The sequence below is a fragment of the Argentina silus genome, assembly GCF_951799395.1.
Source record: "Argentina silus genome assembly, chromosome: 2".
Classification (NCBI taxonomy): domain Eukaryota; kingdom Metazoa; phylum Chordata; class Actinopteri; order Argentiniformes; family Argentinidae; genus Argentina; species Argentina silus.
The window spans coordinates 29,139,732-29,152,508 of record NC_139656.1 but is presented as its reverse complement, the minus strand read 5'-3'; the positions used below and the strand labels follow the sequence as shown (position 1 = coordinate 29,152,508).

Below are 12,777 nucleotides of genomic sequence, written 5' to 3'. Positions count from 1 at the left end.
AGAGGTTTTAGGACTCTTAACACTAAGCTTAAAACATCAACCTGAAATCCATCCTGAAAGAGTGCTGTTCCCCATTTTTACCTCAATTGTGTTTTCAAATGGGTAACCTCAATGCAACATTACAATTTCAGATGGCAGATGATTTTTCAATGACTGGATCATGTTTCTGCGCTGGAATCTCTTGAGTATCAATAAGTCTTCTGGCATGTCACCCTGTTGTAGAAATATAAAATCTGTCATATTGTATAATACTTTTACCAAATTGCATTGTATTTGTAACTTATCAGGATGTTGCTTGACTGGGGTGGTGAGAGATCAAACAATTCCTTCCTCAGTTCCCCTGTTGTGATTGGTTGATTTGCCAGAATATGGTAAATATTGTTTTTGTTTTGGCATTGGTCATCTTCCTGACACCTCTTCCTCACAAGACAAAGCCTAGACGGGACTCTCCGGACCACCGCCATCCTGGAAGAAATAAGACTGCTGTGAGATTATGTAGGAAACGACATGACTGGTACGCATAGCTGCATACAGACCAGAGGAAGATAACTGAGAGAGTTTCATTGACACACTTACGTTGTGGGCCTCTTTCTGTTGGTAGTAGGCAGAGATGATGCAGTTCCTTCTGCAACAGACAAGACATGGGTTTGATGACAAGCAGTGGATCTCATCTCCTCTGCAAGCTCACACACACACACACACACACACACACACACACACACACACACACACACACACATACGCTCACACACACACACACACACACACACACACACACACACACACACACACACACACACACACACACACACACACACAATGTCACACACTCTCCCGTACTTGCTCTGCAGACCGCCCCCTGGTGGTAAGCCTGGGATGACAGCAGAAGCCAGGACGGTGAGGACAGACAGCAGATCAGGCTCCCCTCTGCCACTCAGCTCCTCAAAGATCTCTGTAGGGGGCAGAGACATTTTAAAAATGCTCACCAGAAAAATCGATGATTTTAACATTACATCCATTTGTCATTTGATATGCACATCGCTTGCTCTCTATCAGTGCCTATACATAGGACCCAGAGTTTTTCCTAGTCAGGTCACAGAGTCAGGAAAAACTCTTGGCCATGCAACAGTCCTGTTGTAAATTGATTAGTAAATGGTCATTTGCACTTTTCTGTGTTCATTCTCCAAATTCAAAGGAGCAATACGATCACAGCCGTGTTGAGAGTGGGTGTCTGAGAGTGTCCCCTGTAGAGTAGCCACATGCTATCTTTCCCATTCATTGAATTGAGGGGCACCATGTAGTCAACTAGGGTAGGACTTCCTATCAACGCAATTGGGATCAAAGCATGGCCTTCTTTTTCAATAGGTTTCTCTACAAATTGTAAATGGACTTGCAGGTGCATGGCGCCATCTACTGGTGCCAATAAATAAATGACCTGAGACGCTGGAGCGGAGGTGATACTACACTCCAGCACAGTAGGAGGCAGTGATTCACCAACATTTGATTTACACCCACTCAAATCACAGAAGATGGAGAACGTTGACTTCATGGCACCCTCCATTTAATCCCAGTTGATTTTGGGGGATTGCGTCCTGACTCTACAGTGTCCCCACAGTGACCCCTGTGTCTCTGCACCTGCCACTTTGGACTCCAGCAGGTCCTCAAGCTCTGCTTCTTGGTGTAATGCCTCTGCTGAGAGCTGGGGGGCACCAGGGAAGCAGAGCAGGATGATGCTGATGTTGTCCAGACTGCCCTGCAAAGGAGAGGCAACCACGGTCAGTGACGTTATGGAGGATGATGAAGTTCCTCTTGACACTGGTCTTGGGGAAAATGTTGGGGAAAATGTTGATTGACCTGACATTAGTACACAGATCTGAAGTTTGTAAACAGGCTTGACTGATGTTAGCAATGCAAAAATGATGCTGTACTCTGAACAGAGAGAGAAATAGGATGATTTTTTCCATGATGATGATGTTGACAATGATGATGATGATGATGATGATGATGATGGTAGTGAGAACGTCTTGTTCAGTTGATGTGTGTGTGCTGGTCCATCTCTCAGCAACCTTGTACTGTATCTAAATTTTTGCACTTTTTGATGTTTCTACATTCATTTAAAGCTGCCATTCTCCTCCATGTGCTGAGCAAGTTAAATAAAAATCAACCAAATGAATTAAAATGGTTTTTGACATTGCAACATTAAATGCAAATAAATCAGAGAACAAACCTGTCTTCTTTTTTTTTAAGTCCTGAAAAATGCTCTTTTTGGAGATACAAGGTTTTTCCAGGACACTGACTACATGCTTAGTAAAGCTTACTGCCAATGAGGTACTATTAGGATTACTGTTCACTGCCCTCAGGTCAAGCAGGCTGTAAGTAGTAATGACCTCTGCCCTCAAATTCTCTCTGTTGTGTGTGTGTGATCCTTGCAGCATTACATCACGGGTGGCGGTTTTCCATGCTTGGAGTTTGTCGTGTTGGCAGTAGGGTTACCTGAGCATCCTTAAGATGTGTGTGCAGTATGTGTTAGGAAGTAGCAGTCGTCTCACTGACCTGGATAGGCTAATGAAAGGAGTGTGATGTCAAACATGAATGCAAATAGTGACACTTTAGCCTTTGTGGACCACTGACTACCCACCCTGCTATTCCTATTCCTGTTCCTGTGGAGTGGAGACAGAGTGGTGTAAGATGTTTACACCACTCTGTCTCCACTCCACAGGAACAGGAATATTTCCTTCATGCTCAACTGAACTAACCCTAACCCTAACCCTAACCCTAACCCTAACCCCGGAAACTAGAATGGTGAAGTGTGTGAGAGAGTGAGAAACCGTGACAGTTTCAGGTGGTTGACTGTCATTAAGCTGGAGTGCAGTTATACAACAGCCAGGCCACACTAAGACCATGACATGACACAGTTAAAGCCTGCCCAGCTCAGCTCAATGTGCCTGTGTGTATACACGTGGGTTTGTGTCTGCTTTGTCTGTGGAAAGTGTGTATATGTATACAGTGCTGCTTGAAAGTATGTGAACCCCTTGTTCAATTATAGATTTTTTTAGTTTTTACCATGAAGTCTTTTTTTATCTGACATAACAGGTTTATTTTTTACCAATTCCATATGTTGGTTTAGAGGAAATCACGAGTAATAGAAAAAAAGAAAAAAGAAATCACGAGTAAAGAAATTAGTGCAGGTGCAAAAATAAGTGAACCCCAAGTTGCATTGGTTAAATCAAGTAGATAAGTAGAATCAGGTGGGTAAATAATTGGGTACCAAATGAACCAATCAAAGGAGAGATCTTTGGGGAAAGGATCAAAGGAAAGAGTTTGGGCGGGACTCTGATAAATAGAGATAAGAAACCTGGTCAGTTTTGTGTTACCCATACAGGTGAATGCAAAACACACCATGCCGGAAAGGAGATGTCAGAGGACATCAGGAAGAGGGTAGTGAGAACACATCAGTCTGGGGAAAGCTATAAAATCATCTCAACAAGATTTGAGCTCCATCAGTCCACTGTGAGGCAAATCATTTACAAATGGAGAGCATTTAACATGACAGCAACTCGACCTAGAAGTGGACGCCCTTCCAAAATATCCCCAAAAGCCACAAGAAAAATAATAAATCAGGTAAAAGCCAACCCAAACATAACATCTAGAGATTTGCAGACCTCCCTTGCTTCATCTCAGGTAACTGTGCATGCTTCAACAATAAGAAGAACACTGAATTGAAATGGCATTCATGGGAGGGTTGCTAGGATGAATCCTCTGCTGTCAAAAAAGAACCAAACTGCCCACCTTAACTTTGCCATAGACCACCTGGACAAGCCTGAAGGTTTCTGGAAATCCGTTCTATGGACAGATGAGTCCAAAATTGACCTTTTTGATCACAATCAAAAGCACTATGTTTGGTGAAAACCCAACACTGCCTACCACCAAAATAACCTTATCCCAACAGTCAAGCATGGTGGTAGGAATGTCAAGATCTGGGGCTGCTTTTCCTCCTCTGGACCTGGACGACTCCACATCATTAAGGGAACCATGAATTCTGAGGTATACCAGGAGATTCTTGAACAGAAGATCAAGCCATCACCGAGTTTTTGTTAAATAAACCACTTTTGTTAAATAAACAATGAAAATATATTAGATATTTTTGTTTGTGTCCTTTATTTGGAATGTCTTTATTACGAATAGGGGTTTAGACAAAGATTTTATAAGTTCATTTTAATATTTTATACAAAAATAATGACCATCCCTGTAGGGTTCACAAACTTTCAAGCCGCACTGTATGTGTCCACACGTGTGTGTCCACACGTGTATGGTTTCTGCTTATTGCTGGGAGGTACTGTATCTCAACACAAGCTTGTTTTAGGGGATTATATTATTACTGTGATGTAATAGAACACAAAGTCCTGTCCCCAAAAAAAAATACCTGCACGTGTTTTTTTTTTTTGGACATGGCTTATGTAGTCAGTGTACATCCAGAGATTTATGCCCCATTAACATTTCGGCTGCTATATTTCAAGTTGAAATAATAGACCATCGATAGCTTTACCCTCCACTGATCATATGAACCATTTTCACAGATAAGTAACTGATGTCGTCCGTACAGTGGCTCCTGATCTATCGTGAATGACAAAGGTACTGACCTTGTAGAGACACAGGTCGATGACCTGTGAGCACACGTCCCTGAGATCAGTGCAGACGCGCAGCCGGCTGCGGACGAAGGCACACAGCTCTTCGTTGCTGACCGTGTCCCACACGCCATCGCAGGCCAGCACCAGGAACTCGTCGGCCGGCGAGCGCTCCAGCACGCACACCTCTGGCTCCGGGGAGACCATCTGCTGGGCAGGCAACCGGTTTTCTGCCCCCTTGTAGCTGAAGTCTCCGAGGGCTCGGGAGACGGCCAGGGAGCCGTTGATGCGCTGCAGGGACACGGAGCCTCCGGCACTCTCGATCCGCTCCCTTTCCAGGGGGTTGGAAGGTTTGTGGTCCTCGGTGGAGAAGCACACCTGGCCCCCGCGGCACAGCATGGCCCGCGAGTCGCCGCAGTTGGCAAAGTAGACGTACTGAGGGGAGATGAGGGTGGCCACCACGGTGGTCCCGCCGCGCTCCCAGCCCTCCCTACGGGCCGCGGTGAGCAGGTGTTTGTCTGTGTTCAGGAAGGCCTCTGTGAGGCCTCCTCTCACTCGCTCTGGGTCATCCTCCGGGCCGATGGCTCCTACAGCACACACAGACAGGGGGAGGGAGAGGGGGAGGGACAGGGGGAGGGAGAGGGGGAGAGACAGTGGATGAAAAAAACAACTTGTTGATACTTCACAGTACTTTCAGGAACATCAATGATACAAATGTCATCGCTATCACACACCAGCATCAGCAGGATAAAATAGCTTTCATCAACCAGAAGAACTCATCTCCATCCTAAAAAAACAGTTGTAGTGACATTTGATCAGCAACCTCACTCTAAATAATACTAACTGGCTGCAATTCAATACATAACTGAAGAGTCACATGCTTTACCCCGATGAGCGTTCTCTGCTCCATACAATGATCTGTTCTCATGAGTCATACAGTCATACAGTCATACACATTAACATCTTCTCACATGTCTTTTTTAAGCTAAGAAGAAATGGGGCTGGTTAGTCACATGACAAGTGAGACCCAGTATCACGACCGTAGATATACTGTATCTGATATTTCTGTGATCGTAACGCTCTCTGTGAGGGGTCACCTGTGCACAGGATCTGGTTCAGGAGATGCTGGGAGCAGTGCTGCGCCGCACAGTTTCCCGCGTGGCCGTCGAACACCGCGAAGAAGCTCCAGTCCGCCATGCTGCCTCCCAGCTGCGGCACACAGTTGTGGTAGTCCTCCATGTTGGCCCTCCAGCCCTGCATGCTGCCCAAGGCATAGGTCAGACCCCAGCGGGAACAGCCCTCCTCGGTCAACTTGTCCAGGACCGGCCGGTCCAGGTAGGGGCTGGGGAGGACCTCCTCCCCCTCCCCCTCCCCCTCCCCCTCTGTGGGCTCTGCCCCTCCTCCGCGACTCCCTTTGAAGAAAGAGCTGACCCTCTTCTCCGTCTCCTTCACCAGCTGCCGGACGAAGGCAGGCATCTCCACAGAACTACCCTTCCGCGTTGTTCTCATGGCTGCGCTACAGCGGCGTGTGGCTTTGGGTGTCTTGTGTCCTCCGGCGGGGTTGTCTGTGGGCCTGTGGGCCTGTAGGCCTGTGGCTGGGCCTGTAGCGTGTCTTGGTTGCTCCAGGCCTCAGAGCATGCCTGCCCAGTTTGAGGCTGTTCTTCTGTGGGATGGATGTTGTCTGTGCTGGCTGCTCCCCCACCTCCCTCTGCCCATCTCCTCCTCTCTCTCTGTCCGTCCTCTCTCTATCTCTCCACAGTCTCTCTGGAGATCTCAATGATTTTTCATCCCTCTCTTTTGTTCCGCCTCCCCTCTTTCGTGCTGTGATTGCACCTTCTCCCTCTCTTTTTCATAGCGCTTCTCTCGTTCCCCAGCTCTCCCCTCGTCTTGTTATTTCCCCTGCCCTTGGCGTGATTGGCTGGCTATTTCTGTGGACCAATCCATGAGCAGCATGGCTCACCCCTGTCATGCATGCACTCTCACTCTCCTTCTCCCCTCCCTCTCTCTCTCTCTTCCAATCTGCAGCTTTGTTTTCCATCCCTCCCCTTTCAGCTCTCTGTAAATCTCCACCTTTGATGAGTCTGGATTACTGGGCATCTACTCTGACGGATTAGAGGAGCGTCAGCGTTTCATAACAGCACATAGTACTGCATGTCTGATATGAGAGAGAGAGAGAGAGAGAGAGAGAGAGAGAGAGAGAGGAGAGAGATAGAGAGGAGAGAGAGAGAGAGACACACACACAGACAGACAGATATGTTTTTATAACAGCAGGTATACAACACATAGTACTGCATGTGGGAGGATGGAGAAAGAGAGAGAGAGAGAGAGAGAGAGAGAGAGAGAGAGAGAGAGAGGCAGAGAGGCAGAGAGAGAGAGAGAGAGAGAGAGAGAGGCAGGCTGATCCACATCATGCACACGGATGCTCTCATTGAAAGCCATCATGAGTCATGTGGTGGTGCATCTCATGTGTTTGCCTAGAGCTGAATCTGTGAATGACGCATTTAGCTGTGGTCTCAGCGAGAATTCATTTAGAACAATCAGCCCAACAATATCTATATTCATAATTCATGTGCAAATAAAACACATCCTATTATGAAGGGGTTGCAATTATTGATTACTAGCTGTGTAAGTAATTGGTCTTTCTTAATCAGTGATACAGTGTAAGTGGTAAATAAATAAACTGAGTAAATAAAATAAAGTGATGTAAGCCCCTCTCACTCAAAGTCTGACCTAATTTCAGCTGGTACTGTAGTCATGACAACTGTTTCAATCTCTGCAAAGACAAATTTGTTTGGAAACCCAGATAAAAATCGGACACTCGCAGCATATGCATAAAATATATACCCTACTGTCTGCGTCATTCAGAGAACAAGAGAGCAGAATGTTGTAAATGATAGAACATTTGTTTTATAAAATAATGTGGTGGGGATGCAGGGGCAAACCGGGTTTGTTTCAGATCCTTTCGTTTTTAGTTTTATATTTGGATTATCTGCTGTAATGCCTTTATTTCCCCTCGGGGATCAATAAAGTATCTATCTATCTATCTATCTATCTTTTCTATATGAAAATAACAACAGTGGGCATTTTATTCAAGAAAATATATAACGTGTCCATCCAGTAAGGATTCAAGTATGTTTATACAGTATACATGTTGAATAAATGAATAGATATACTCAATCCCAGTCTGATTTACCTGGAATGAGAGTAATACTGTACTTTATATTGAAAACATGTTCCTCTGTCTGATTGGGCAAAGAGGGCCTCTGGAAGCATGTTTTGGATAATAGACCTATCACAGACCAAGAAACCAGGGGTCTCTTTGGAAACGAAGGAACTGTCTGCACTTCAACACATGCTGACGTCTCAGGTTCCCCAAGTTACGCTTCTGTGTGTGTGTGTGTGTGTGTGTTTGTGTGTGTGTGTGTGTGTGTGTGTGTGTGTGTGTCTGTGTGTGTGTGTGTGTGTGTGTATGCACATGCCTGCTTGTGTGTGTGTATATGTGTGTGTGTGCGCGCGTGTGTGTGTGTGTGTGCGAGCGGGAGCGCATGTGTGTGTGAGTGTGTCAGTGCCCTCAAAGACAGGGTATCCAATTGGCAAGATAAAATTAGGCCAGCCAGGCGGGCCAGGCACTATACTGCTGACGGGGCTGGGGAGGCCAAAAAAAGCTCAGAGGAGCTAGGAGAGAGGCAAGCAGCAAGAAGAGAGGGGTGGTTTGCAGAGGGAGCAGCTGCTGACATGGCCACCAAAGGTAAGAGAGTAAATGGTGTGTGACCTACCCCAGGTAGAGTTAACCATGATAGAGACTGTGGTAAGGATGGAGCTGTCCAGTTGGCTGTGGAGCCTGAAGGTGGGGGTTACAGTGTTATGGCCATGCCCATCTGAAGGGGTCTCCTGGGCAGGTGGAAATGGAATAGGATAGGGATTGGAGGATCAGTGCCGCGATGGGCTCAAACTGGTGTCTAATATAGGTCAACATAGAGGGTTAGAGTTGGTGGTAGATGTACAACAAAAACAAAATGTGTTGCCGACAGAATATTGCATATTGAATATTGCAGCATACAATGCTCTTTCTCCTAAACCGGCTTGGGAAAACTGATGAGTCCTATGAGATTTAATCTGTCTTGGCCATGTTGGTGAATCATCATCAGTACAGCTGTTGTGTATTTAGGGTGAAAGGTTAGCTGTAGGGAGGAACTAGAGTGAATGTGTGTGTAAGATTCCTGGATATGGGTTTTAATCAGATAATGACCTCTCTAAATGTTAGTGAGCTCATTTAAAACTGTCGCAGACAGGACCATAACAGCTCTAACAAGACTCTAGCCTTACACTCGCTATGGATGTGTGTGTCTGTGTGTGTCTGTGTGTCTGTGTGTGTGTGTGTGTGTGTGTGTGTGTGCGCGCATACATTATTGCATATGTACACATCTCTTGATGCTCTCAGACACACCATCAGTGATGTAACCTGAGGTCATCGGGTGTTTTGGGTCTTACAACATCAGACACCCTCACCAGAACTCAGCTTGTGTCCAAGTGGCATTGCATTGATCCCCATCGATCTCCTGTATTGACCCAGAGCCATCTTGATGCTTTTTCAGCTGCCTTGGTGGTGTTACTGATGGCTCTCCTTCTCCTCGCTCCAGTGATGCCCAGTGCGCTGCAAGCTTTGTAGGGGGATTACCAAGCAAAACGATGCATGGAGGCATGCACCTCCTCCAGCCGCTGTTCTTTGTAGACTCCGAGACCTGGGTTATGTCTGTTCTCAGTATGGTCTCAGTGTGGTCACGATGTGCTGTGGGAAGTTGTTTCTCCAGGTCTGCTGTTAGCTGCCAGTCCTGCGCAGTCGTTAGGATCCCTGGGTTAGGGTTAGGGTCAGGGTTAGGGTTTTCCTATGCAAAAAAGGAAAAACTCCCATGAGAGGAACCAGACTCCAGAGCTGCTTGAGTAACTGTGGGCAGTGCCTGTAGACCTGGCAAGGGACTAGACCTTGCTCTCTTCACAACATCCTGCACCTCCATCAGGAGTGGCTCCCTGGTGTCCAACTCTGTGACAGGTGCTGGTGGGTCTATCAAGATGTTGCACTGACCCAACTCCTCCTCCCTGGTGCAGTCACTGGTGTTGTCACTGTATGTGGTCTGGATCCCCTCTTTCGAGCCACCTACAGCAGGTGTTTCTTCTGCCCTAGCAGCTGTTTCGTGAAGCCAAAGGGATTGCCTATGAAGGCAGTTCGTTTCCTGGCTCCGTCTACAAGCTTCTTTCTGAGGATACTCTGTAATCCTAATAATAATAATGTCCAATATGGTTGTGGGCATCTTTGTGTGTGTGTGTGTGTGTGTGTGTGTGTGTGTGTGTGTGTGTGTGTGTTTACTGTACATGTTTCTGCAAGCTTGTGTAAGTGTGGTGCCTCTGGAGAGGTAGGATATTATCTGATCAACATAGTTGTCGACTTTCCTGGTTTACCTTTCCTGGGAAACATGTGCTGTGGTAAATAATAGACACACAGGATCCTCAATACATGACCAGTGCTGTAGGCACACACTCTAACAAGGAGCCCTTACTGGCTTGCTACCGTCATCAGTGGAATTAAGTTTACTTACTCATCTGCAAATTAAGTTTACTCATCAGTGGAATTAAGTTTACTTACTCATCTGCAAACTAAAATGCTTAGACCTTGAAACGCAAAGTAGGACATACAGTAAGATAAAGTAATTATAATTATAATTATAATTAAAGTAATTATCAGGTGGTGCTGATGCAATGACATCAATGCCAAATGATGTACTGTAACTCCTTCTACACTGTAAAAAGGTGCTACATAGAACCATAAAGGGTTCTTTGGCTGTCCCTGTGAGGGAACCCTTTAAAGAACCCTTTTGGGTTCCATGTAGAAACCTTTCCACAGAATGTTCTAAATGGAACCCAGAAGGGTTCTACATGGAACCAACAAGGGTTCTTCAAAGGGTTATTCCACGGGACAGACAAATAACCATTTTGGAAAACGTTTTTCTGTAGTGCACTGTAGTTACAGAATTACGAGACATGTTGTGTATATTCCACCTGTTTGACCACAACTGCACAACTATCATCATTACAGCCCTGCTGAATAGGAATACACACAACATATTTGATACAGACTTCTCTCTCTTACACACACACAACTACACAAGACACACACATGCCAAAACACATGCACAATTACTCATCTCCCTTCCACCACTGATACCTTTTTTTTTTTTTTTTTTTATATCTATGCCTGTTCTTTCCCCTCTCCCTTTGCAGTAGTGGATCTGGTCTACTGGCGGGATGTGGGGCAGACTGGGGTGGTGTTCACTGGGCTGGTGGTGGTCCTGGCCAGCCTGTTCCAGCTCAGTGCCATCACTGTGCTGTCTTACCTCTGCCTGGGCGTCATGTGTCTCACCTTCCCCCTGCGCATCTACTACAAGCTCTTAGAGTGGCTGCGCTGGAACCCTGACACCCTGCACCCCTTCCAGTGAGTAAGAGAACAGAATAGACCACATCACTCTCTATGGTGAGATATTCACCATGCTCTAGTTTACTTTATATATAGACATAGATCATATAACTGAAGCCTATATGTGAAATCGCAAGGGTCTTTTTGTGGAAATATGTCTGTTGATGTAACTGTGTGTGTGTGTGTGTGTGTGTGTGTGTGTGTGTGTCTCAGGTCTTACCTGGCTGAGGACAGCTCTCTGACAGATGAGGAGACAGTGGTACTGGTGGAGGATTTGGTGCTGCTGATAGCCTTCGCTTTCACAGAGATCAAACATCTGCTCTTCATTGGCAGTATGGTGGACTCAATCAAGGTCTGAGACCAATGGAACATACAGAATCTACCTCAGAATGTTAGTGTTCATGAGAATGTAGGAAGAAGAAGGTCAAAGTCACATACCCACTAGCACATACAATATAGGCCTTAAATCTTATCATATTTTATAAAGCAAAGATGTAATGTCACACAACAACTAAACAAAACCATTGGTCTATAACTAAAACTACCACTGCTGGTACAAACAACGAAAGTCAAATGATTTTCTTCTCTGGTTGTCAGTTTGCTGTGCTGCTGTACCTGTTGACCTACGTGGGGCTCGTGGCCAATGGACTGACCCTGGTGATAGCTGGTGAGACCCTGCTGATCCACGCCACACCTGTCTATCCACCTCCTCACGCTACCTAGTCACCCAGAGCACACACACTCTTCTCATACAGTACATCTGATTATTACCTCACATGGTAAATTCTAACCCTAACCCCTAACCCTAACCCTAACCATAACCCTAAAATGTTAGGACTAATACGAATACTTTCTGATGTTGTCTTACTTCCTTCTGTCTCTTTTGCAGGTGTGATATGTCTATTCTCTGTTCCTGTGTTTTACAAACAGCAGCAGGTAAGGCAGTGAGCTCCTAGCCCTCATGGGCTTCATCCCTCTAAGGACTTACTCTGGGATTCTCAGCAGGGTCCCTAATCAGAGGAAATTAACAAGATCTATTTATGTGAATCACTTTAACGTGATCAAAGTTTTAGCAATTAAAAGACTGTGTGGCTAAACCTGTACTTGTGTTGTGTGACAGGGAAGGATGAAGAAGCTTGTTAAAGCGTCCAAGGCTTTCCTGAAGAGAATCAGAAACATGTAAGCACAGCACGGGCCTGGTGAAAAAAGAAGAAGATTGTTTTAGTTTTTGCACTAAACTCTTTAGGGACATTTCATATTCTGTTCTTAAATAATTCAGATCAAAATAACCTCCAACAACTATGCTGACCACAAATATCTCTTGATTGATGTCCTTTTTCGGAGCAGTGTGAAATTGAATTCCTGTCATACTTTTGTCATTGCAGGTTTAAAAACTTGTATAGTAAGCTCAAACCCTCTCCTGCGGCTGCGCCTGCACCTGCCCCCACCCCCGCCCCGACACCTGCCCCCAAAACCAAACTCAAGACAAAGTGATGAGAGAGAGGGAGCAATGGGAAAAGAGGGGGGTCACTCAAACGTCTTACCAGCCCTCCTGGGATGAGGATCTGGGCAACTCTGGGATGGGGATACAAGGACCAGATCATGGGGGCTATGTGGTTCTTTAGGAGGCTCCAAGTGTTTTTATACACTGTGGTGGCTGTTTATGGGAGCAGGATTTCATAT

At 45.7% G+C, this 12,777-nt stretch overlaps 2 protein-coding genes across 2 annotated transcripts; one reads left to right on the top strand and one right to left on the bottom strand.

The window, feature by feature from the left end:
• Nucleotides 1–217: 217 nt before the first annotated feature.
• ppm1nb (protein phosphatase, Mg2+/Mn2+ dependent, 1Nb (putative)) lies at nt 218–6,134 on the bottom strand (the record flags this gene model as incomplete). The annotated part of the gene is made up of 6 exons (XM_083696947.1): nt 218–465; nt 577–625; nt 841–952; nt 1,636–1,753; nt 4,641–5,212; nt 5,723–6,134. 6 exons carry the CDS (start codon nt 6,132–6,134, stop codon nt 436–438), a joined length of 1,293 nt encoding a protein of 430 aa, XP_083553073.1. The 3' UTR covers nt 218–435.
• A 2,191-nt stretch (nt 6,135–8,325) lies between these two features.
• rtn2b (reticulon 2b) lies at nt 8,326–12,588 on the top strand (the record flags this gene model as incomplete). Its single annotated transcript, XM_083665299.1, has 7 exons — nt 8,326–8,373; nt 10,902–11,112; nt 11,308–11,446; nt 11,692–11,761; nt 11,984–12,030; nt 12,215–12,273; nt 12,480–12,588. The coding sequence occupies exons 1-7, from the start codon at nt 8,361–8,363 to the stop codon at nt 12,586–12,588; spliced, it is 648 nt and encodes a 215-aa protein (XP_083521425.1). The 5' UTR covers nt 8,326–8,360.
• Between the last annotated feature and the right edge of the window lie 189 nt (nt 12,589–12,777).